The 26,454-nt window shown below is 39.3% G+C and overlaps 1 protein-coding gene across 1 annotated transcript in view; it reads left to right on the forward strand.

Annotated features, from left to right (window-relative positions):
* Positions 1 to 26,454, forward strand: part of FHIT (fragile histidine triad diadenosine triphosphatase) — a 517,912-nt gene that overhangs the window by 366,827 nt on the left and 124,631 nt on the right. Inside the window, exons 4-5 of the mRNA XM_058032008.1 lie at positions 13,558 to 13,703; positions 14,581 to 14,610. Of these exons, the coding sequence (XP_057887991.1) occupies positions 13,558 to 13,703; positions 14,581 to 14,610 (176 nt within the window). The remainder of the gene's footprint in view (positions 1 to 13,557; positions 13,704 to 14,580; positions 14,611 to 26,454) is intronic.

Genomic DNA, 26,454 nt, shown 5'->3' on the forward strand with positions numbered 1-26,454 from the left:
AAACATCTCAGCCTAATCTATCGCATTCTTGGGCACCATTTTATCTCCTCTGCAATCGAATTTGTCTGTAGTGGAACCAACATTCTTTTTATCACCCAAGGTCTGATCTTCCAGCTTTCACCTTCAAAAGCACAGCCATCCTTAGGCAGACTGGTAGCTCAGAATGATTTATAACTGAGGAGAACTTTGAAGTTCCTATAAATAACCAAAAAAAAAAGCAGTGTTTTCTGCCTTTTTTAGTTATACTGCAGTTTGCTTGCTTATGCTTAGGCATCTCTTGTGTCTTCCATTCTCTATCAGTGACATGCAGCCAGTAATGACTGTGCCACCAGTTTCTGAGTGGCCTGATAAGAATCCCAAGATAGTAATGTAAAGCCCAGGGAAAAATGATTCTCAAGTGTTTTTCACACCAGTGGTAAGGATCAGCGTGGGGCTGCATGTGAAATGCAGACACCACATTCAAGGGGACTCTGTAGAGAGCGTGTTTAATTTCCAGAGCAGCAAGTCTGCACATCACTTTTGCAAGACTGAGCTCTCCAACTGCACACAGCCATCACTGACATGTTGGGAGGCTGCTGAGTGATTCACATCCAGCAGCTCAGCAAGGGGAGGCTGAACAAATGACACTGGAGATGCTTTCATTTGGAGGAATACCAAATGTTCCTGCTCTCTCAGCCCCTAGATATGGGATATCTACTTTGTGACCTTCAGAAAGAGAAAGAAATGCACATTTCTCAGCAAGATGGCTTTGATGGTGATCATAAACCCCCAAGATATGCTGTGTGCTTGTAATTTAAGGAAGAAACAGAGAAATCTGGAAATTCGTATGCAGATACCAAATTCAACATCAATTTTCTCCCTCACATCCAGGATGCATTTGGAATACTGTCATCTTTGTTGGATTTTTGTCTCAATTGTTTGTTTGTTTTTGGCATATATTTACTTTCTCTTTTAACACTGATAGCATGTCAGTTTTAAACCATTTTTTTTCCTTCCCTCCAGGGAACTGTCTAATGGAAATAAGTGCAGTGACATATTGTTGTTATCAGCTCGTATTATGGTAACACAGAGAGTTCCAAACCAAAGATCACAGCCCAAATCTTTGGGGATATGTAGACATGCTGTGGAGCTCTAACAGCTACTCAGATCTTGCTCCAGTGAGACTTTTAGGACTGGGATTAATTGGGAGTGCACAGGGATCTTGCAGGTTGTTCCACTGTTTCCAGCAGGGGAAAGGGAAATATCCACTATTGAGGGTGAGGTAGGATGTAAGGGTTGAAGGGCCATAAAATCAGCTGGTTCTCTTAATGGACATCAGCCTAAAGTATCTGAAAACCTCACACTCTACAGCACTTACAGGGAGCTACATGAAATTCTTGAGGTTCATAAGGGTGTTTCCATCTGGAGGTTTGCAATAAAGTGGAGAAGGGAGGAGAGCAGGTTTGAGTATCTGCAGAGCAGAAACCACACTCGTAAACACAGATTTCACCTCTGCAAACATCCTTTCATACCCCTTGTATGGTTGATTTTTGTGTTGATCTCAGACCTACAAGACATTCAGTGTCTCCCCTTGCTACTTGTGTGTTGGAACATTTGTTTTCCCAGAAGTGACCCTGTTCTAGGCATGAACATCCTTTGCTGCTTTCAGTAGTATCAACATAGGAAGAAAACATGTGTGGCTTTTACAAGAAGCTGATGTCAAGCTAGAGACCATTTTTAGACTTGGCTCCTCAAGAATGTGTGCATTTCTGTGCCTCTCCACAAAGGCTGGCTGTAGCTGACACCAGCACAGGTGGATCTGCACCCAGCTGCTTTCCTGGAGGTAATGGGCTCATGGAAGTGATGGGAGTGGAAATGCTCCTGTGGGCACAAAGCCATGCCAGCTCCTGCTGCACAAGCCCTGAAGGGATTTTGTCCTGCTTGTGATGGGGCTTGGCCCTTACAGAGGGCAGAGGAGAGGGGGGAGATGCCTTCCCCCCGTCTCCTCCACGAGCACCTGTTAAAGAGCTAAGCGTACGCTGTTCTGGATTTGCAAATCATTATAATGACAGACTGTGACAATAAAAAGAGCCATGAAAATAGATCATGTAAAGAAGTCCTGGATTAAAAATCCCCTGGTACACTGGGACATGATAAAACTCCACTAAGTCAATAATCTGTGCATTAAGAACTCCTCTGGTTATGTAAAGGAACGAAAACAGTCTATTTTTCTCAGTGAGCCAGAGGAAGCAGTAGCTTGGGTATGTAATAGGATGATAAAGAGTGCTTGCTTTTCAGTAGCCCTTACAGTGTAACTTGATTTACAGATCAGATCTCTGCTGCTGACAGTAGAAAGACTGTAATGATGCCAATGACCGTGTCTAAGAGAGTCTCGGTTGTGTCTTTATTCCAAGTCCTCAGAAAGGAAATAATAAAAACAGATAATCACATTAAAGTAATGGTTTCAGATGACACTCACACAAAATAAGGTTATTCAGTTAAGCTGCTAGTTTGTCTTCTTCATTCCCATGTTCTTGAATATTGCAGGAGTTCTGGATGAGAGTATGAATTTATGTACCGTGCATGGCAGAGCCATTCAGCAGAGCTGGAAACAATGTGCATTAATGACAATAATAGCATTAGAACAGCATCTACAGAGGCAATCATGACACAGGGCCCTGTTGTCCTTATCCAAGAGAGCTTATTATGCAAGTGAAAAACAGGAAGGAGACCTACTTTCTGATTCCCCCCTCCTTTACAGCTTTCATTGTCTCGGGTGCTTTGTAAGCTATGTTTTAGCATCTCTGCTTGAGTTTTATTTTGTATTAAAAGGAGTGCTCTGTACAGATAGTTTCATGTTGAAGATGTACTCCACATCTGTTTTACATTTTCTCAGCCCTTAAGTATGACTTTCTCAAAACTGACTCCCTGGCAGGTGAAGAAAAATGCACCTTTGGGAGCATTTTGTCCTGACACACACCCTCTCTTTGAACCTTCTCACCGACACCAGGCTTTTTGTGTTAAAGCAGGTATGAAATAAGTTGTCAAAATTAAGTAGCTAAAGAATAGTGGCTTAAAATAATTTCTTTTCATGTTGAGCTGCCTCTTAGTCTCTGCTTAAATGATATACAGGGTCTTTGATATTTCCACCCCACCTTTCTCTCTACTGCAGCTGAGTGAGAGCTGATTCCCTGCTTAGCTGCGCTTGTGGTTTTAATCCCCAGAGACATAAACTACAGAAGAGACTATTGCTCTATCCCTTTTCCTTCTGAAGTACCTCTGTCAGCCCCCACTTGCTTTCCCTTGTTTACCCTTTCAGAGTCCTTGTCAGGCAGCTATTAATGTTTGCAAGAGTCTCCTGACACACAGAGGGGTGTGTGTGCACCTGGGCCTCTCTGGTGAATGCTGCAGAACTCCTGTGGGTGCCAACAGGGCTGCTCTCTGTAGTCCTGCTGAACAGCAAAGAAATTTACATTTACAAAGCCAGTAATCAACTCTCTTACTTGGAAAGACATTTCTCTACTACATCCACTTCCAACAGTGGCCAATGCAGTAGAGATGCACATCCATTATCATGGACTTTGCAATTTTAAGATTCAAAGGAAGTGATGAAAATACACTGGGACATTTATCACATCAAAGATGTGATATTGCAGGGCAGGAATATCATACTTTGTCTCTCTGTCATGCATGTGTTATGAATGGCTCTTTCACAAGGGAGACAGAAGATTCTGTCATTTTTTGGACTGTTCCTAAAGATGCTGATGCTTTAACAGAGGGCTAAGCCATACCTGCAAGGGGTGTAGTAATTTAGGCTCCTCCTACTCTCATGGAATAGTTCCCTGGAACAGCATAGCCCATCCCCTTGCTTTAGATGCAATTTCAGTAATTAACTGTGCAAAATATGCCATGAGCATTCCCAGTTCAAGGCAAACACAGCTCTCTATTGACTTTAATTGGAGAAGTTTTCTGAATGCCCCAACAGAACCAGGTGGAAAACCAATCCTAGAAATTAATGGGAATCAGGTGGTTTAGTCCATTTAAAAACTTTGAAAATCCCAGCATACATTACAATATTCTTTGAGGAATACTTAGTGTAAGATAGCCTGAATTATCCAAATTCAGTTTTCCAAAACTCCCTGTTATTCCTGTTTCTCATTATCTATAAATTACATTCAAAATTACCTTAATTACCTGAAACCTTGGTTATCCAGACATATTTGTTGTCCCCTGTGATGCCCTGGTAATTGATCTTGTACTGCATTGCTCCAGCTGATGCTTCAGTGGTTACAGAATGAAGGCACTGTTGGTCTGCCACGCGCTGCTACGGGTTTGTGCTGCTCAGTATAAAGTTGGTGCAGAGCCACAAAGAGTACATGGGAAGTTCTTAATCATTGCATTGATAGGTATTTGGAGAAAGTAGAGCTGTTAGCAACCTCTCCAGGTCTAACAGAACCTTCCTTAACTTAAATCTGAGAAAAACAGAAGAGGATGAAATGAAACTTCCTAAGCAGCAAAGGACTGCAACACTGCCAATTAAGATCTGGCTTTTCACAGTTCCAGATCCACTGGTTTACTCTGGTCAAACCAATTTGCCTTCAAAATTAGGTGAGAGAAATCCCAGGGTGATTCACCAATTATTAATCTGATTGATTTACTACTGTCACCCAGCATTGATGCCCAAAACAGAAAAAATATTTTACTTTTGAGTGCCATAGACAAAAATGTCACTAAATGCTTATGGTTTGTACAGAACTTTAATTCCCACATTATGTGGTATCTTTCTACCATGTAAAATCTCGTTTCCAGGAAAACTTATTGTCTGGTATATGGCATCCAATAAATTTCAAGAAAGTATATTTGTCATAACTAATATTTAGTAATTAGTTATTCCCTCATTATAGCTCCTGAATCATGACCTAGAATATAGCTTCATAATGATCACATTAGTTTCTGAATATGATGGTGCTGCAGCCTTAATTAAGACCAAATGCTGAAGCATTTTCTCACAATATTCTCAGGTGGAGGGGTTGGATCACAAGCTCACTTTCTCTGTTTGAAATGAGGCATTGCAATGGCATGTTAAAATGTTGTAATTCCAGCAGGGTTATTTTGTTAAATTGAATTTTTCTGGTGGCGCAGGTCATTTGGACAAGGCTTGTAGCTGCTGAGTAGCTTTGCACGAATAAATCAGTTACTATGACAAATGCCATCACTCCAATATTTAGGCCAAAACCCTGTTTTTGGACTGTTGCACCCCAAATGTTGTTTGGTCTCTGCTGTCAGCTTTGGGTGTGGCTGTTTATTTCAGTGGTCTTGTACATTTATATTTGCTATAGGGGCATTGATAGCTTCATGTAATTGTGACCAGTTTTGTCATCCATTTAGAAAAAGGATGCATCAACTGGAGCAATAAAGATGTATTTCTTAGCTGGGATGGGTTGCTGTACAGCACGATTTCTTTACAGCATCCCAGAGCACCACAGCAGTTAGAGATGACATCCTTCTATATTGGAATTTCTGCATTTCTGTGTTGGTCCCTGGTTATTTATTGCTTTTGGGCCTTCCAAGATCAGAAGCTTGCTGTGACTCTAGGAATGTGGTCGTGATTCCTGTTACAAATGTAAGTTTAGATCTTGAGTAAATTTCCACCAGATGGGACTTGGATCAGAGGTGGTTTCTGAGCCACAAACTCCCTGAGCTGCTCTCTCTGTGGTTCCTCTTTGGTACCTGCTCCTGCCCCAGGCTGTCCCTGAGGGCAGGAGCCAGCAGAAAAGGACAAATCCTGCAGTAAAATACCACTTGCTATGAGGAACTGAGCTTTTAGTTGACCTACTTGACATACCCTAAAGGCATTTAAAGGGAATATCAAATATATGAAAGACTTGTTTAAATGAAAAGTGAGCAGTTCTGAATCTCACATTTCCCCACTGTGGCCCTGTGTCTTGTGGAGTCACTGTACTTTGTGTAGCAGGACTTTGTACTTTGCTGTGCTATCTAGCTAGATTCAGACTATAAGCCTTATCTATATTTAAATTAATAAGCCATATCTATATTTAAATTAGATATATTGACTTTTAAAAGTAAACTAATGTGTATTGTTCATTTCTTGGAACTCTTGCATGTTTCACTGACATGAAAAGTTGTTTTAAGTCCTTTCAGTGGGGTGAGAAGATCAAGTAGAATAAAAACCCCTCTCTATAAAAGCTGCAGTGTGGTCTTCAAAGAGTGTACTTCTCATAGTGTGGAGAGATCCATGTCATAGATCTGCAGTGATTGCTCTTTGTTCTTGTGGAACCACTAGTTCTCTGATATATTGCATAAATCTGATCTTCTGCATTCGTGTTAACATGTACTGAGCTGCCTTATCAAGATCAAATTATTTAGATAATTTGTCTTATCTTTATGGCTTTTTTTAAATTAATGCTAATATGTAGCAGAGCAATATATAAAAAAGTTGTATGTGGGTTTTATAGTCTGAAGCAATTTTTAAGTTTTCATTGTAACTTTATTGCATTTGCATTGGTTCTTAATCATCTTTATTGTTCAGAGTTGTTTTTTCCCAAACTAGCAAACTCTGAGATGTACTACTATTTCCCATATTGTACCAAGGCACTCCTCTAACATATATTTAAATACAGTTCTACATGTAAAATCCATTAAAGAATTCTCCTTCATGCTTTCCTATTATGAGATACTTACTCTTGATCCAAACACCTTTACAGATTTCCTCCCTAAAGTCAGTCCCTCCAACTTACTGAACAGGGCTTTTTCTGGGCTGGGGGAGATGTCAGGTTTTGCATTGCTACAGGTTTATGGGTGTCCTGATTCTGTGGCTTTACTGGGAACTGAATGGGTGCCTTGACATATTGTTTTAATGAAGCAAAATATGCATTTGATTAATTTTTAAAGGCTTTTTTGATGCCCTCTGTGTGTACAAGTGTGTGCTACTTCAGTGTTCTCTTCCTTCCTAACTCCTCCTCTAAGCAGCATCTCTGAAACCATTATTGTTTTCCTCACACAGAGAAATTGCTCCCATAGCCTTCAAAATTTGAAGAATTGTTCAAGGGCAGAAAAAAGATAAATGACTGGCAGTTGTTTTTCAGTTATATTAATTTTATTAGTCATGCATTCTCCTGTGTTTTTTCAGAGCTTTGGGATTTCTTTCTCTGAGCAATTAGAGCTTTTGAACAGAGAAAACTTCTGCTTAGATGCAATGATGAATTTAATACCCTTGCCCACACTCCTCAGCTGAATCTGGGGACATTGTGGTGGGTTTTAGTACCTGAAGCTTTGTCTGTGTGATTCTCTCTGCTTGGGGCTCTTGATGCAAATTCATGTAAAACAGTGGAAGAAGAGAATCATCCCTCCCTCTGCCCCCACTATTTCTGCATTCCCATCAGCCTAGGGGTGTGCAGAAGGGTTCTTTCCTGCAGATGCATGAAATAGTTGGAAATAATCATTTATTACAGTTTCCTGCAGCTGGTTCTCCCAGCCCCTGAGCTCCCAGCACCACCCAAGGCAGTGCCCTCCCTGCTCAGTGAGGGCTGGGCTGGTTCCTGAGGGACATCTCCCATCTGCAGCAAGCTCTTGGTACCAGGAGATGGTGGCAATATCCCATCTGCATTAATCCCAAAGTGAGCACAGCCCCCGTTCCCAAGGCAGGAGGAAATCCCAGTTGGGGGCTGCTCTGTTAGTGACTGGGGTGTGTTCAGCCTGCAGGGAGAGCAGAGGCTGCTGGGCTTTAAGTCACTTACCTGAGTTTATGAAATGCATGCAGGAATATTAGGTCTCTATACTTTGGGACAGTTTTTTAATGAAAACCAGTTAGTCAAAACCAAAGTATTAATGAAAAAGTAGTTTTTGAGGTGTTCACCAAAACTAAATCATTAAGGAAAATTTTGAGTATCAACTAAAGCACTTTTTTATGTAAAAAACTAGACTGCCAAAAATATGTATTTAAGACTTTTTACAATTTTGGAGATTTTATTTTAAACTTTCAGAGATTTTATTTTGGAGATTTTGAGTTTTCATCATTAAAATATGCCTTTGGTTGTTTTTGTGGGGGGTTTTGGTTGCTGTTGTTTGCTGTTTGGTTGTTTGGTTGGCTGTTGTTTTGGTTTGCTGTTGTTTTTTAGATGTTGACTCTTGCACTCCCTCTTGTGAGAGGGAAGACTGTTTAATGAAACGGGAAATGTTTCTATTCTAATGTGAGCTATGAATTCCTGACTGTGTGAAAATAAATAATTTTCCTAAGTTAAAAAATTTTATAACAAATGGTATAGAAAGCTAACAATATTGGTGAAACCCAGGAGCTTCGTAAAGTAGCAATTACCCTTTCACTTTTAGATATTTTGCCTTTTTTCCCTTGTATTTTGTTCTTTTAAAGCCTCACATATTAAGAAAACCTGTCAATTTTAATGTTTTTAAGTGGTTCCTCAAAAAGACAAAGAGAAAAAAAAGAACTTTATTCCTATTGTTAGAGTGTCAGTACCTGGAGAGCCTTTAATTTTTTCCTTTTTAAAGCTTTGAATTGTTCTGTTTGAAGTTCAAATTCAGGAATAAAACAAGAGTCAAAACTGAAAGTATGTTTCTATATAGCAAATTAATGGACTTAACCAGGAAAAAGCTGTGTTCAGCTCTAAAGCTTGTCACATAAAAGGAATTTTAACCTCTTTGGGATTTCTTTTTTTTTGGTTTTCTTTCTTTTTTGACCCCCCCAAAGGCCATTTTTCCAACATTTCAGAACTATAGAACGTGTGTACCTTGATAGTTATGTGTGAAAATTTATAATAGGCACTTTATGGGGTTGAGTGGAGTCCCATTGAAGTGAACAGAGAGCTTGGCCTATGCCTTAAATACACAATTACAATAATTTAAGCTTCTAAGTCAAAATCTATATAAAGCAAATAAAAATTACTGCTGAGCCTTTGAATTTCAGCCTTCACTCTGTGGGTATTAGGGGAAGGAAAATTACATTTGAAGTGGTCACCATGCAGATGTTGGCCAAGAGTTTTGATTTTCTTGTAGAATCTCATTCTTGTCTCTCTGATCAGCTCAAAGCCAGCGTGCAGTTGGCACGTGCTCACTTTTCAGTCATGCCTCAAAATCCCCAGGGTGAGCACATCCTTCAATCCACAAATCCAAGGGGGATTTTTCCAACATAGATTGATTTGTGTATGGATATTCAGGTGTTAGGGAGAGGAGTAAGGCTGTTGAGAGACTTCTGCAAGATTTAGAGAGAGAGAAAGAGTTGTTATAGATTATAATAAGGTGTAAAGGTTTTTCACTCCCTAAAATGGAGAAGCTGATATATTAAATTGCATGTGCTCTGGTGATGTGGACTGACTCAGAGAACTTGAAGGAAATAACAGCTGTGCACATCAAAGCTTAAAAATAGAAACTTCATCAGTTCAGAATGAATGAAGAAATCAAAAACTTATTAATTACAGTGCTCAGAGAGAGGAAAGCTAAAGTTCAAACTTTCTGAAGGCAGAATGCTGTCAGCAGTGCTGCAGCACGTCTGTGCTGGGTGGCAGCACCTTGTCCTGCTGAGCCACTGTTACAGGGGGCTCTTGGACACACACGGGCACCTGTGGCCATTTCAGACAGCCCAGGAGGACTTAGGGGTCCCACCTGAGCTTTGATGTTATGGTGTAGGGCATATGGGAGACTCCTGCCCTTCTGGAGTGGCAGCTGGATGCCCTGAGGCATCTCAGATGGCAGTGGATGCTTCTGTCTAAGGAGTAATTGCACATAAACATAAGCACAGACTCACTTTCTCTCACATTTTAATACATGGTCACCTGAAGTGGTTTCATAGCAGGGTTTGCAGTGGGTTATTGTAGAAAGCAATGAACAGTTTATCTAATTTTAATCTTAGTAAGAATTCTTAGGTGAATAGAACAGGTGTACAGCTTAAAATCAAACCAGGTATAAAATTAAAAACTATCCTAGTGTCAAAAACTTTAGTTAAAAATTATGTTTTAAAGTTGCAGTGGATGGTTGTTTTCCTAATGACCTCGAATTCATGAATTCATTCTAACATATTCCTTTTAATATATTCATAGTTAAATATAACTTGAATGTTGTCCTAATTACATTCTCATGTTAATGTAGCTCTGATTCAGAATTTCTATCATTATTCTTTGTAGAATTATTTTGAAATGATGGAAAGTTCAGAGAAGATGCTCTATTCTATGATTGTGCCTTTGAATTATTTATCAAATTCCGAGACAGAAATATAGCTAAAATCTAGTTTGGGTTGTAAATGAGTTTTGGTAATGTGAGGAGGAAGTGCAAGTCCTTTTTGAGGAATGCCACGGGTGCAGCATTAGGTGCGGCAGGAGCACTGGGGGCCCCACATGAGCAGAGATGTTCTTGGTTAATGAGAAACCTCCACTGCACCAGCTGGCAAGTGCTGTCTAAGCAGATAAGACAGATGATGTATGGAAGAGGAGAGAAAAAGAGAGATACAGAGAACCTGCAAAATGACAGTGCAGGTTAGTGATAAAATTAAAAGAAAACCTGTCCTGTTTTGGCCAGAACCAGCCATCGCTCCCTCTGCGATGTGCCATGGAAACAAAAGCTCTCCCAAGAACTGTTTGCCTCACGTTTTCCACAACCCATTGCAGTGGCAAACAGCATAGTGCTAACATCAGATTGTAGGAACCAGCATTAATGCAAAAATTGTGGCTGTGGCCCTGAGCTAGGTAGTGAACAAACAATTGCTGGTGAGGTGTGCGCGAGTCTGAGAGGGTGAGACACTGCTGGGGAAAACTCGAAAGGAGAAAAGGAAACTTGTCTTAATGTAAGCAGCAGTTTTGCTAGAGGTAAGTGAGGGGAAATTCTTCATTTATAAATGGTTCATTGAGCCATGATAATAAAGCAGTGCTGCAGAAGAAGGATAATTATCTACTTAAGTATCAGATGCCCTAAGGGTACAAGCTTCCCTTCTCTCCTTTGGAAAAATGAGCTCAGATTAAACAAATGTCCTTTTTCCTGTTTTAGTGTTGACATGGATTTCCTTCTTATGAGTAAAATTAATTAGTTTTTCTATTCCTTTATTCCTGGTATGGAAATCAGGTCTGCCAATCAACTTTGCAGCTCTTCCCTTGGGCCCCAAGTTTAGCCAATAGCATCATTTATGGATGTGCTCTGTACACTGCACTGGGAAGGCACAACTGAATTACAAGGGGTTTACTATGCCTGGTAATTTACCAAGGGACACAGCATTGCAGAACTAAAACCCCACAAAATGAGGGGTTTTGTATCCAGCCAGGATTATTTTGTTTCCAAGTACCTGCTTTCTAAATATATTTTTCTCCTTTCTTAAATGTTAATAACATAAGCAGTAACAAGCAAAAAGGAGAATAGGGGTGGCATAGCTGCTTCTGTACAAAAAACCCCTGAGAGACAGGTTTTCAAAGCAGATTAGCACCCACAGCTGGGACCAGTCTCCTCCAGTTCTCTTGGGAGCTTCTACAGGTAGAGCTTGCTCAATTCTGCTCCCACCATAGCAAATATCCATTACAGACTTGTCTGTTCTCATCTGGATTTAGAAAAATGATCAAAACCTGCCACTACATCTTTACTTTGAGAAAATGTCTGGTTTTCTGTCCTATCAGAATGATAAGTGTGATTCTTATAATACAGCTTTGGTGTATGTAAACATGTTGTCTCTGTGTTTATGGAAATAATTGATCTTTCACATGTATTAATCTCTCTTTATTTCAAATGTCTCACATGGTTCTTGACAATCAGGTTGATGTAACCTTTTTATGAACCTGTTAACTGCAGAGCAGCTCCTAGTTACCTTTCCTGGATTATAGAGAATATTCCTGAAGACCTGCAGGCTTCAAGATGCAGTAAAAATAGAGATGACTGTAATACAATGGCATGGAACTTAATTTTCTTCAAATAGTCTTTTGAATACTTATTTTAATACTGGAAAAAATAATTTTCATAGCCTTTGGTCATGAAAGTTCAAGTGATGTTAAAGGTTACTTTAAGGTCTTCAATCTGCAAATTCTATTCTGTAAGTCAGCAAAGAATCCTGTCTGCAGGGAATTGAAATGAGAATCAAGTACTTGCTTGTTGGATCTACACAACTGAGGCTCTGCTAAGAATTCTGGACCATATTAATATGCTGCATAATTGACATTCAAGTGAGGAATCATAGCAATTATTAATTACTGTGAACACAGCAGATCAGATGACTGTCAGCAGCATCTGTGTACTTCCATTATTTAGTTTATAGCTTCATTTCACTGACTCTCAAATCACAGTCACCAAGGTAGAATTAAATCAAAGTATATTTACAGAATTGTGAACACTGTGCTTAAAAGGAAATATGTAATGTATTTTAAAAACATGTTATAGTTACAACAGGTGAGCATTCCTTGTGAATTGTAAATAATGTGTAGAAATAAGTGATCTGCTATGATCAGCATAGTGCCAGCTTGTCATATTTAGGTGCCTAAAATTAGAAGTGTCAGATCAAGATTTTCAAAAATATATATCACATATGGGGAAAAGCATTGTAAACTGCTGTCTCAGACAACACATCCAAAGCCCTCTTAAATTTCTTTGGCTTTCCTCCATTTTTAATCACAAATGAAAATATCTCTGGTTTTCACAGGAGATAAATACCAGCATTTCTCCATTGAGATGGTAAATTTGAGTCTGTGAAAAGTTTATTTTTCCTTAAAGGTCTCAGTATAACACAAAAGCCTTATTAATTTTGTCAATATCTGATGGGTTTGAGGAAAAGAACTCTGAATACAGCATAATATAATTCCCTGTAATTAGCCCTGTGTTTCTGATGCTCTTGCTGTGTCACCAGAGAGGAAGAGTTCAGGCGATTCAAGGGTGATCAGAACCAGGTTCAGGCTGGGGATTGAGACTGTTATGTCTCGGGGTCTCTAGCTGGTCAGAGTGACCCTGAGAAATATCAGAAAGTCTCTTTTCCTAGCCCAGTGGTCAAAGAAGGAGTCAGAGCTCTTCATTTCTCATTCTCAAGGTTGTTTATTGTATCCTATCTAAAATTCTTTCTCCAACCCACCAAGGTCCACTCAGCAAGACACTCTAAGGCACTCTGTCTTTCCTGGGGCAGTGTTGTCTTTTTATACTAAAAACTACGTGTACAATATTTACAATTACTTTCCAATACCTATCACCTGTGTTAGTGAGTTTCTACTCTAAACCAATCTAAAAGTGCCAACATCACAGCAGAAGATGGAGGCTAGGAAGAAGGAAAAAGGCTGGACACGCCCAGATCCCTCCATCTTGCCCCCTGAACCTCCATTCTAAAAACCCCCAAAATCTATTTTTCCACTCTGTGATAAATTCACTGTCCTTCTACTTAAACTTTCGTGGCTTGTAATTCTTCCTATAAAGGTTGGTAATTGTTTTTTCCAAGGGCTAAATCAAAGGCACAGGGGTCTTGGGCTCTGTGCCAAGGTCTCTGAGCCCCCTGACAGGTTCTTGAGTCCTCCAGGGCAGCCAGAGGAATATCCTGGGTCCCCACAGTTCTGGTCCACTCAGATTTGTGTTTGAGCCTTGACATGGCCCCCTCAGATGTCCTTGTGTGTCCCCTGCGGCCGGTGGAGCGTTTCCGTGACCTGCGTCCCGAGGAAGTGGCTGATTTGTTCCGAACGGCGCAAAGGGTTGGCAATGTGGTGGAGAAGCACTTCTGTGGCACCTCTCTCACCTTCTCCATCCAGGTTGGTAAAACAGTCGGCTAAGAAAGGTTTAATGGTTTGTTTTATCAAGCTTTCAGCCTTTTCCCCCAGTCCAATCACAAAAGGAACTTCAAGGGGCAGTAAATGCAAAATAACAGTAATAACAGATGTGAAGCCAAATAACTGCATTGCAGTCCTCCAGATTTGCCATTGAGAAATCTAAAGAGGAAACCAGTAGGAAAGTGTGGTTAATTAATTACTGCAAAACCTTGGATAAAGCCAGCAAGCACTCTCAAATGCTGTGCTTGTTTGTGAGTATTTCAGGAAATATTTCTCTTTCAAAGAAGTGTTGGCAGGGTTGACCTCTAGAGAAGGCAGTCACAGCCCCTGTTGCACACACAACCCACTGCACACACTGGAGATAGGTGCTCCCTCCTCACAGATATTTATATGCAGCAGAGAGCTGTAGCCATGTAAATACGTTATAAATTCTGACCTTTCAGTTGTTTGTGCTGGGTGTTTTTATACCAAAAATGAACTCTTTAAAGCAAACCAGGAGACTAAGCCCATTCATTAGAATCAGAATTTAAGCAAGCACAGTTTGATTAAATTCTTACTTCCATGTGTGATTTTATGTTCACAAGGATCAGAAATCTATTGCTAGCTATCGAAAAACATAATCTGAAAAAATGAAAAATAGAAACTGTTGTTTTTGTGATATGACATAGTTTCCCTCTTTGCTGGGCTCTTATATGGAAAGGAGCTTTGTCCAAAGACTTAGTGTTGAATGGTCCTCAGGAAAAATATGCTAATTTAACAGACAGTGTAATTATTGTAAATGATTATTGAGTAAGATTTCTGAAATCCTGTGTGATCCTTGTTAGATCCTCTAACCTGAGACTTTTCCCTTTGCTTACAGGATGGCCCTGAGGCTGGACAAACAGTGAAGGTGAGTGCTTATTATTCAGAATACAAATTAAGACACAATTATAGGAACTAATAAAAGATCAAAGCTCGTCATCTGCAGTGTATTGCTGTAGTGTTACTTTATCCTTGAGATAAAAAAATCCCAAGTGTACAATAGCAGTAAATACTTTTTATTGAAATTGCATAAGCTAATGTTTACACATTTGCTTCCTGGACAAAAATTTTCAATCAAGAAAATATCTTTTCTAAGCTGCTGGGTGTATTTATGCAAGTAAAGCCTCATGAAAAAGGCATCTGGTTCTGTTTTTTGTTTGTTTTATGGAAAAAATATTGCCCGTCCATTCAGGATCTCTTTGTTTTTCTGTTTATTGCCTAATGAGTTGTAGCTAATTGTAGGAACAGTTAAACTGCACCACATTATGAAAATATACCTTTTGTCTATGCTTTCTCTCAGTGTATTCATATCACATTCTTGTTACTGAAGTTCAAATGTAATGGGCCCAGTGAAGCTAAAAAACAGATTTTAAGTGTACTTCCAAAAAAAAAGGTGGGTGTGTGGAAGGGAAGAGAAGGATTTATGATTATATTCTCCACTTGAGTAATAACACAGATAACATCCAAAATGTCTCTCCAGCCATGTTTCACTGCCTCATAATGCAAATGCAATTGCGTGTGTAGTTAGATGATATGCCTCAACGTTAGATAAAGACTATTTTTTACATTTGGAATCAGAGGAAAGTCAAATATAGCTATGGGTTAGCACTTTGTAAAATCAAATTAGATGTCTCAGAGAACCTGTTTGAGTTGATTAAGATAACTGTAACAACCGAATGATGGTGGATAGGAACATTTTCCTTTTTTTCAATTTGCTGAATTGACCTTATTTTTCCTTCTGCCTTTTGCTGCCTGCTTTGAATATTTAACAGAGAGGTAATAGGGAGAGAGAAGAAGAAATTAGAATATCACGAAGCTTGGGATGTGATGAAAGAATGTAACATGATTTATTTCTGTACTGGGACAAAACAGATTCCTTGACTCATGACTTTGAGTGCATTGGGTGGGTTTCACTGGCAGGGTCTGTTGATAGGTGAAATAATAAGTTAAAAAACTTGTGAAGTAAATTTTGTTATTATCACCAGTATGATTTATGAAGAAAATATGAGGATTTATTTAATAACTTGGACGAGTGCTTTTCTCTCTATTAATAAAAGGTATATAGGAATGGTTATATGTGAGAAGAATTATTTATATGAGTGAGCAAAGATGTAAAAATTCCCATCATCTGTGACTGTGAACAGTAACAAATGCTTATGCAGACCTTAAAAAGGCAGGAAGTTGTGTATTGCTTTGGGTTTGTACTGGAAACAAAGAGCTTTAAGTGCTCATTACAAAATGGCAGCCACCCTTCATGCCTCCTTCTCACACTTTTAATAAACACTGAGATGAAAATGACCCGTGCTTACAACTGTGAACCCCAGACTTTGCAATTATGAGTGTGTATTCATAAATCAGAGGTTATCAGTTTAAATTCTCTACTTTTCTGCATCATTGGGCAACACTGTAATTTATCATCATCGCTTTGGGATGTTTATCATCCGAAAATGCCAACAACTATTTTCTTCAGAGAATTTAGAGCTTTCAAAACTTCAATCAGGAAAGAAATTACTGTGATCAAGATCTTCTTTTAAGTGAACAATAGGGTGGATACATAAATAGCTGGTTTCATTTAAACTTTTCTGAATCACAAAGCTTGAAACAACACCTATGTGACCTACAAATAATTTATGAACCTTAAATTCAATGTGTCATGTTTCTGGATGTGGATTTATTTGGGGTTTTCTTTTCATGTATGAGAATCCACAATAATCCAGTCTCCTCTGAGAGAGCTTTCAATTAAAATTTCTGGAACAGACCAAACATTAGAAAAACATTCTAAAAGTAAAAATAGCAAAACATCACAAATATCCAAGGGAGTTTGTGGAGACTGTTTAAGTAGGGTAGGCAAGCGTATCTCAGGAGCTAATTAGGTGTAGCTGATTTTGCTTTGAAGGGGGTTACATACCAGATGGTTTCAAGAGTCTTTTCCAGTTGTATTTTTTTGTAATTCTGTATACCTGTGTAAATATATAAATAAATACTGTATGTGTTGTGGAGGAACAGAAATACGGGAAGCAGAGGAGTATTGACTTTGCAATTGCTCAGTACAAAATTTTGCTACAAAATGGGAAGAGCTATAGGCCTTGCTGAAGACAAAAACGGAGAAATTTAGTCTGAAAAATATTAAGGAATTCTCCTTCTTTGTCCACAAGAAGAAATGATAATCAGGTTCAAGAAAAATCTTGAACCTGAATATGAGTCTCATGTCTGTCTTAGCAATGGAGATACTGAAAATCATATATGCAATGTATGCAGCAGGTTGGAAGGAGAAGACCCTTTCCATGTGATTTTGGCTAGAAATCAGTGATAAGATTGTCTGCCAGGGTTACATGTCCCTTTTGGTGGTGTGAAAGCTGCTGCTGTGTGCATTTTGTGTTAAAGCCTTTCTATTTACCTAATGGAAAGCTGTTAATGATCTAACTGTAGTTTCATTATTGCTGCACTCTGTTCCTCCTTTGCATCCAAGGTAGCAGAGCCTGCAGTCAGCGTTCTAGGGCAGCTGATGGCAAATTCCCCTTCACTGTGCTTTCACTGGATGGGTCTTTGGAAGTAATTGTAGCTGACCCTCAGTTCACCAATATTTGTGAGTATAGGTGGGTCTTTTCCCACCCTTTAGCAGCTGGAAATGTGCACATGGTAAGGAATTCTGAACCATGTCCCCAGTCTCAGACAGCAAAATAATGCAATATATTCCTTCATAACATTTTTCATAGCTTTCCACCTATTGTACCTATTCCAGCCCTTTCACCTGTTTATGAGAGAAACAATTGTCCTTCTCCAAAGATGGTCAGATGGTCACAGAATTGCACACTGTTTTATTGTGAGAGGTTCTTGAACCTCTCACAACAGAGAACTTGAGCCTCTCAGGCACCTGAACAGTGTGTCATCAAGCAAAACCTTCTTTTAGCATTCGAGAGGTTTTGAATACTTATTTCTTATTATTTGAGAAAGGGAGGAAATTGTGTTTAGGTATTCCCTTAAAGACTATTAATCTCTGCAATTTTGAGCTCTCTTTTTATTGGAGAACACAAAACCCATGGTGTCCTTGTGCCAGGAATGGAGGGTGAGTTTCATGCTGGTTCTGTTTGAGAATGCCTTAAATATCCAGGCAATTTCATGGATCAGGGAAATCAGCTCTGCATCTTAATGCAGGGCTCTTATTGCTATGTCAAGTGAGCGACGTTTCAAGATTTCTCTGGTATGTTTTATAGCCTTCTTTTCATCATCAAGTCAGCAAATGCTCTGGCTGCCTGGGTGGATGTATAGCTTAGTGTAGAATAAGCTCTCAGGTTTACCTTTTACGTGAGATTCAATCACAAGAAACTCCATGGATTCTGTACTCTGTAAAGGCTAAACAAATCAAGCTGGCAGGAGCATGAAGCAACTAATTTATCTGTAGAGACAAGATAATATTGCACAGCAAGTGTCCATTGCACAAACAGGTATGAACACATCCTCTATTTTGCAGCAGTGGTGAAGTCTCCAGCAGCTCAGCACCTCCTCTGTTATCCATGAGAAAGGAAGGGCCTATTTGCCAATTTAGGTTCCCCTAAATAAATGAGAAAGCAAAGCTGATGGTGGCAGTGTGGGTATGTGTGCAGAAACTGATTTTACATGTCACACATTCCACTGGTTATTTTACTCTGAGAAGACTGTCTCATGATTATTTTTGATGTACATATTTTTCTTTTCCAGATGTTTTTTAATGCTGTGTTAAATCAATCCACCTGGCTTGCATTCCTCAGAAATCTTAACCTGAGCTGTGGAGCCCAGGGCTCATTTAAGCCCACAGCAGACTTTTCTTTCATCCTCTTTGTCTATTTATGTCTTGACCCAAAGTACTGGACTTGAGGTTTGAGTCTTTAAATTTAATCAGATCTCATTGCAGACTAATTGCATCGGAAGGATTAAATTCACTAACTGCAATGCTTTTGATGCCTCAGCCTTCTTTCCCTGCAGACCAACACAAGTGAACCCTGGTTTAGTGAAGTACTAGAAACCCGCTTTTGCTCTCTTAGAAGAACAAAAAAAAAGCTGGTGTTTGACAAATGTGACGATTTTTCTTGCCTTTAAACAAATCTAAAAACTCAGATACAAAAAGACATGGAAGCAACAAATTTTTGAAAACCAGATTGTACTGAAAGGTGAACAAATAGTCTCCTGTGCTTTACCCTTAAGAATGACAATTCTCTTGGAAGCTTGTGAGACATCCAAAAATGATTTGAGAATGTGCAGCAGTGTCTTTGAATTACTCTGAGAACCACACTAATAGTATTTGGTTGGAGACTATGTAATATTGTGGACAGGTAATTGGTACAGCAAATTCAGTAGTCTCAGGGCTGCTACGTCTGGTTTGAGCTCAAAATTTTCTTTCTATTTCAGTACTGTATTTAGTTTGGGGTGGTTTGGAGTTAGTGATGTATATTTTCAAAGCTAGGATTATACTGCCCCTTACAGAGACAGAGAAGCAGCAGGATCATCCTGATGGTTTCTCCCCCCTTTCCTTGAAGCCTTTTGCCAGCTCTATGGCTCCTACTCACTCTAAATAATAATTCCTGCCCTTTCCTTCAGGGATTTTTTCAAAATCTGCCTTGTGTTGGTCTAAATCTCCTTTCAGTCCTTTGGCCAGACGTGTGTTTTCTATAATGCAAAATAAGTCCTAATAAGTCTTTGCTTTGTCAGGTCCTTACTTATGTTCATAACATGCAGCATTTAATTTTGACTGAACAATAAAGAAAAAACATATTGGTATTTTGTTTGCCAGGCTTATAGATTTAAGAGGCACTGGTAAATCTGTAAACCCTTCCCCAAAACAAATAATAATTTACAGGGCCTAGAATGAAAACAGTTCTTTTGGCCCCCATAATTTGAACAGATCAGTTCCTGTACTTCAAACAGGTGACAGAAGTGAGAGGTGTCTGTGTCCAGCATATACCCATGGAAAGTTTAAGAGATTGTTTTGAAGACTGAAGAAGATGAAAGAAAAGCGGGAATGTGGAAATAGCCCAGTGATTGATGGACATAACACCATCCTAGCTGTGAATACCAAAGGCCCCAAGGCACTGATAAATTGAAATGATGACCTGGATAATGAAGTCTGATCTAGAAATACTGGGTTGTGAAGTTCCCTGAAGGGATGGGGACTGAAATTTTTGAAAGGTTCTCTTTAGCAGTGAATTATAATAGTTCTGAATCCAGATTATTTTGAATTTCCAGTAGTGAATGTCATGGCATGCTGTACCTCTGACTTGTAAAGCAATATAATCCTCTGTCTCTGTACAAACACAGAATAGTCTGTATAGACTATAAATATAAAAAAACCTAACAAAACAAACAAAAAAAAATCACCCAAAAATCATTGTTAAAAATAGGCTGGTATAAATGAGGATAGTAAATGAAATTTCCAGGGATTTAAGTTGAAGAATGGTGATGAAAAGGAACATTTTACGATTCCATGCTAGCAGTTCTACCCTTCTTTCCTGCCATATGGATTTCTTAGATGAATGTTCTCTTTAGGTAGTTTAATTCCAAAAATATCCCCAGAGCTAGTCACAGATATTGACACTGTCTAAATTAAACTATAATAAGCAAGTAAGTGGGTTCAAATGCTCGTTTAAATTGCTTTGGCATGCAGATATTAAAAGTCCTGCAGCTCTGCTGGCCACATGCAGCTCCTCCTGGCTGGGCATGTTCCCCTTCAGCCCCAGAGCTGCCACTGGGGCTTTCCTCTCCCAAAGTCTGGTGAGTGGGAGCTGGACTGTGACCGTGTTCACAGGGGTCTGAGGGTGAGGGAAGAGACGAGGATCTGCCTGCATGTTTCAGAAGGCTTGATTTATTATTTTATGATATATATTACATTAAAACTGCACTAAAAGAATAGAAGAAAAGGTTTCATCAGAAGAATAGAATAGGAAAGAATGATAACAAAGGCTTGTGGCTCAGACAGAGAGTCTGAGCCAGCTGACTGTGATTGGCCATTAATTACAAACATCCAACATGAACCAATCACAGATCCATCTGTTTCAGTCCACAGCAGCAGATAATCAATGTTTACATTTTGTTCCTGAGGCCTGTCAGCTTCTCAGGAGGAAGAATCCTAAAGAAAGGATTTTCCATAAAAGATGTCTGCAACTTTGGACCATGGAACCTGCAACTCTGTGAGCCAGGAGGGGAGTGAGCACTGCCAGGAGTGTCCCTGGGAGGGTGATGTGCCTGTCCCAGCCTGTCCCAGCCTGTCCCAGCCCCAGCAGCCCCATGGTGGCTCAGCAGAGCCCGGGGGCTGTGCCAGCGGCTGCTCCAAGTGGAACCCAGCGGTCGCCTTGGGTGACCCAATCAATTCCCACAGGAAAGGGTTAAACTCTGCCAGGGCTCTTCATTCTGCCCCTCTGCAGCTCCAGGACAGCCTGCCCCTGCTTTGACAAAAGATTTTTAAATATCCCCTTTTTTATATTTTTTTCCTGGCATATGTTCAAATATTTGCAATTTTCGTGACAGAAGAATTTTGAACAAATCAGTCTTTTTTTATTCAATAAACAGGGTTACATTTCAAAATGAAAAAGTATTTCTAGCAAAAAGGTGGATTTTTTTTCCTATGAAAATGTTATAACTGAGTATTTGACAACAAAAACTTTTACTTTGTGAAAACAAAACCTCCTTTGGAAATGCTGTTGTATTGAATTGACATGTTTTGACTAAAAAAAAAAACAATAGAGGGAGGGGTGTTGAGAAATCCATGACATGCTGCTCTTTATTTGCCCCACAATGACTGAGATTAGGATCAAAATCCTCTGTTTTAATTAGAAAGTATCTTTCACTTCTTTGTTCCCCTGTTACAGCAATATGTTTTGCATTTAAAGCATTCTCTGTCTCAGAGTATGTGCAATCAATCAAATGCCACTCTTGAGTACAGGTCCTACAAATACTGTATTGTATTTGAAATGTAAAACCTCTTGAAATCCCATGCATCAGATCTAAAATCATTAATAGCACAGTCAAAGCTGTCTGATTAATTTTTGTGTGGTTAGTGTATGAATTTCTTTTCAAGCTCCATCTCATCCATAATACTTCTCTTTGTCAGTCTCGTATCTTATAAAACTCTTCATCAAAGAGGGAATGTTTGGGTTTGTTTTGTTTCTTTTTTTTTTCAATTTTGTTACAAAACATTGTTTTTCAACTAAAATGTATCTCACCAAGAAACGTGCAAAATTATTCCTGTTTAATTCAGATGTGTAACTTGATGTTTTTCTTTGTTCTGTAGTAGGTGAAAATTGTTTATTAAGCAAGTGTTGTAAAGCTAGATTTCAGCTAAATAGGTTTCTGACTAACTCTTTCTTAAAGTTAATATAATGCTTTAAAATGAAACATGATGTGACTGCGCTCTGATCTCATGTGATTTTGCACATTTGTCTTTACATTCTTACCTCCCAGGTACTGCTTTTCCCAAGATCCACAGAAAATTATTCATTTGCTGACCACAGATTAGAAGGGATGTGACAAGACTTTTCTGCCTCATGCCAATGTGTGCCTTCCACAAGCAGGCATTAATCCTGAATATTCAAACTGTTCATGGTTGGGTTTATGGGGTGTTCTTGCCCAGGGGCATTTTCAGTTGACTGCTCTGAGCTAAACTCTGGTGCTCCAGTGTCCGGATGCTGTGACAGGGCAGGGTCAGGGTTCTTTGTGCATGGTGTTGATCCAGTTTTGGCCAGACAAAGGCAGCCACCCACTAGAGCCCTGGGTGCATTATCAGTGCAACAAGAAAGAAAAAGTTGGCTCCATATTTTTCCCCCTGAAAGTCACCTCCTCTTCTGAAAAGGAAAGAAGTGTGTACTTAAAGCTGCTCCTGCAAATTTCCAAAGAGCCTGCACAGCTTGGAGGAGTTTGCTTCTTAAAAATGTCAAAAAGAAGGAGTGTATGTAACATTTTTGCATGTAATAGCAAGGGAATGGAGGCCTTTCCTTGCCCTATGTTCCTGTGCCACATGAAAGTGTTTACACTGCCCTGTAATCTGTGGAAAGCACATCTGAAACACAGGAATATCTGACCTAGCCCATTTTAGTCTGTTCTGGCAGCACCATGTTAGCCCATGCAGGACTTTCTTTCTTAGAGAAAAGTCTCTGCTTGAAGTGATTTAGAAATGGAAAACTAAGGTTAAAATAATAGAATAAAACTTGCTCAGCAAGCTCCAGACAGGATGACAGAGTGAAAAGTAGGTAATGTTTTTACTGTTTAAAAAAAAAAGCCAATAATTCAGGATACTGCAGTGTATCTCATGCTCACACTGGACAAGCCAAGAGCTTCCTGCAAAACAGCAAAACCCCCAGTAAAACAGGGAATCTCTCAGGCCTCATTTGCCCCATCTCTCCTGAAAGCTGCTTGGGTGCCAGTTAGGCCACTCATATTCTGGGTTTCTGTTCACTGCAGAAAGCTAAGCTGTCCTTTGAAAGAATTTGAAATATGCCCCTAGAATCCAGTCTCAGAGAGCTTTATCCTCAGCTCCTGTGCTCACATTTTACACTGGCCTTTCCCTTGTGTGCAGGGATGGGGTAAAACCCTGCCCTTGTGCAGGGCTCCCCAGGGCAGGGTCTCAGCCAGGGGGGTTTTGGAGCTCTGGACTCCCCTCTGCCTGCCTGGTTTGCAGGGACAGCTGCTGAGAAATCCTCTGAGAAATCCTCATCCTGCTTTGCCAGGCAGGAGAGGTGCAGCACTCCCTGCAGGGAGAAGCACCCAAACCTTCTCTTTGGCACAAATCTCTCTCCAGGTGGATTGGGCACACACACAAGTACCAAATGTTAGGAGATGTGCCTTTAAAAAGAGAAAGGAACAGTCACAAAACATAGCCTGATTCTTCCATAAATGTAGGCAGTTACCTGCTAAAATCAGGTTGAGATGTTTGGCCTCTTTTCAGCTTAGGATCACATAAAAGAAATCAACATCTATGGGTGCAGTTCAGCACAGCTGCCTGGCTTTTTCTGGAGAGAAATTCCTGGTAGATAACTTGGCAGTTCAGGATTAGGATTCTTAAAATAAATTATTCTGTGTCTGAATCAGGTGCTGCTGCTCAGGATTTTCTTTCAATACGTAACCACTGTTCAGTCCCTTGGTTTTGAAGGAAAGAAAAATTATCATTTAAACGTCTGCAAAGCGAGTTCTGTAAATTAAAAGCATCTCCGGGTATTTTAGTAATGATGCCACAATTGACATAAATTGGGGAAAAATCCAAAATTAATCTATCAACAATTACACTGTCTCTTTAACTGAGATTCCAGACAGAAAATGTGAGCAAAGTTATACTTTTTGTGAGATACCACCTTCATTGCTACCATGAAATCTTCATTTCACATCATCTGCCTGGCATCAGTGATCAGAATTCTCTCTGTGAGAGGCTGAAAGAAAATAAACTAGAAAGAAAATAAACTAGACCAGATGGAAAGTGCTCATGTGAATGACTGTCTTGATCTTATTTGTAAAGATGTTAAATCTCTAATGATGAATAATTCCTCTGATTTCATGAATGTTGAGTTTCTCAGATTTCAGTTATAATTTTTAGGATTTGAAGTAAAGATAATGCCCAGAGGTAACACTTTTTTTTTTTAATGGATCTGTGAATGAGCTTTATTAATTCCCCATTGAGAAGGTATAGAAAAGTTAATATCACTAATTCCCTCACCTGGCCTTCCAGCACCCAGGTGGAGGGGATTTATCTTTAGGGAGTAGTCAGCCTGCCCAGATTGAGGAGTGCATCAGTTCACACTGCATTTAATCAATCCTTTTTTTCCTGCAAATAAGTCATGTCTGTGCTCAACAAAAGCCATTCTTTCAATTGAGCATTTTGGTGAGGCCGCCCTGAGTTAAATGCAGAATTATGATCCAGCAGAATATGAATTTATAACCTGTCTTTGACTGTCTGAGCCTGATGTAAGTAGCACAACCTTGGTGTCTGGGGCAAGATTTTTCTCTGGTATAAATGGTTCAGCTCACTTGTGAAAACATGTGAAATAAATCAATGGGGCTTTTTCCATTCCTTTACAAACATTTTTGATCCTACAATAGTAATACTTTGATTTCATATAGTGTATAATTTAAGCCCACAATTATTAGTGATGTGTGTAAATCTAATAATTCTGAATGAAAAATAGCATTTTGAGAAAATAACCTATGAAGCATAATTCAATATAACATTTTTTATTTTCTCTTTAAATATGTTTCACTTCACCTGGAGAAGTTCAGTTATAATAACTATAAAGTAAAAATAAAATACAAATAAAGAAGGAAAATACCAGTATTTATTATGTTCTAATAAACTGCCCCCAGTGCATATCCATTTAGTATCTTTTATTAAAAATTATAAGAATTGTGCATGGATCCTGGGAAGAATAGCCCTGTTGTTTTATTTCTCATCTTTGTTTTCAGTATTAAATCTGGTCCTGCAGTCAGTACCATAGGGCAGACAGGCGTTCCCACTGCTCAGCTGTTTCCTCTGCTCAACACGTACAGTTTGAGCACCTCCTTTAGCACAGTGAAGGTAAAAAGTTCATAAATTCAAAAAAAAAAAAGCTGAAAGAATTTGTGGCCACACATAAAAACAAGGGATATGCAAATTAATGAATTAATAGATTGCTATTGATTACCAGTAAGGCCTAATTAAATCATAAATTTTCCCCCACACAATTACTTGTTTCATGTTATTCAATGATCAAATCCATAACTAGTTTGGAAGTTCAGCCTCCCAGAATTAAATGAGGTGCTCAAGAGAGCAAAGTTGTGTTTTGGAGCAACCAAGACAGAGGCAGGTTCTAGTTACATGGATTTATGATTTAATTTTCTATGTAATCTAATTTAATGTAACTATTGAGTTTCTAAAAAAAATGAACTTTGATTAGATTTTGTTGACAAAAATAAATACAAAATACAAGGTAGTTTATTCATTATCTGTTGCATATTGAAAGAAGTGGCTCATGGGTATTTCTGTACCTTAAGGGGCTTTTTTTCCCCATTTCCTCTGCTTTTAGCAGTCCTGCACAGCAGGCACTCATCCTCCAGAGCCCATCCAGGTGCAGCACATTCCAAAGGTACAAAATCAAAAGGATTCAAAACTCATTTCTGTGGGATCCTTAATTCATTTTGTATAACTAACAGCTCCATCACTTCTCATTTCTGGATAGGCATCAATATTTCACAGCATTAACTGTGTGTGAGTCCAGGAAAGGCTGCGTTGGAGAAGGAGAGTGAGCAAATCAAACTCTCCAGTCTGACACAGTTTCACTTAATTGGGAGCTTTAAGAGCCGATCATGGGAGCAGGAAATGAGTCTTTCAGCCAATTCCCTTCTGTATAAAAGATGCTTGGTGCCAAAGCAGAGCTATCCTGGGGTGAGATTCCTCAGCCTGGGGCTCAGGGGGTGCCTCCCTGGCTGGCTCTGGAATTTGCAGCACACTTCAGGCAGACCCTGCATCTCATGGATCAGCTTTAGAGATGTTTGGTCTCTTCTCAGCTTTGGATCACATAAAATAAATCAACCTCTATCAGAGCAGTTTAACACAGCTGCCTGGCTTTTTCTGGAGAGGAATTCCTGGTAGATAACTTGGCAGTTCAGGATTAGGATTTTAAAATAATTATATTGTGTCTGAATCAGGTGCTGTTGCTCAGGATTTTCTTTCACTACATAACCACTGTTCAGTCCCTTGCTTTTGAAGGAAAGAAAAAATTTT

The sequence above is a fragment of the Melospiza georgiana genome, chromosome 11, assembly GCF_028018845.1.
Source record: "Melospiza georgiana isolate bMelGeo1 chromosome 11, bMelGeo1.pri, whole genome shotgun sequence".
Classification (NCBI taxonomy): Eukaryota; Metazoa; Chordata; class Aves; order Passeriformes; family Passerellidae; genus Melospiza; species Melospiza georgiana.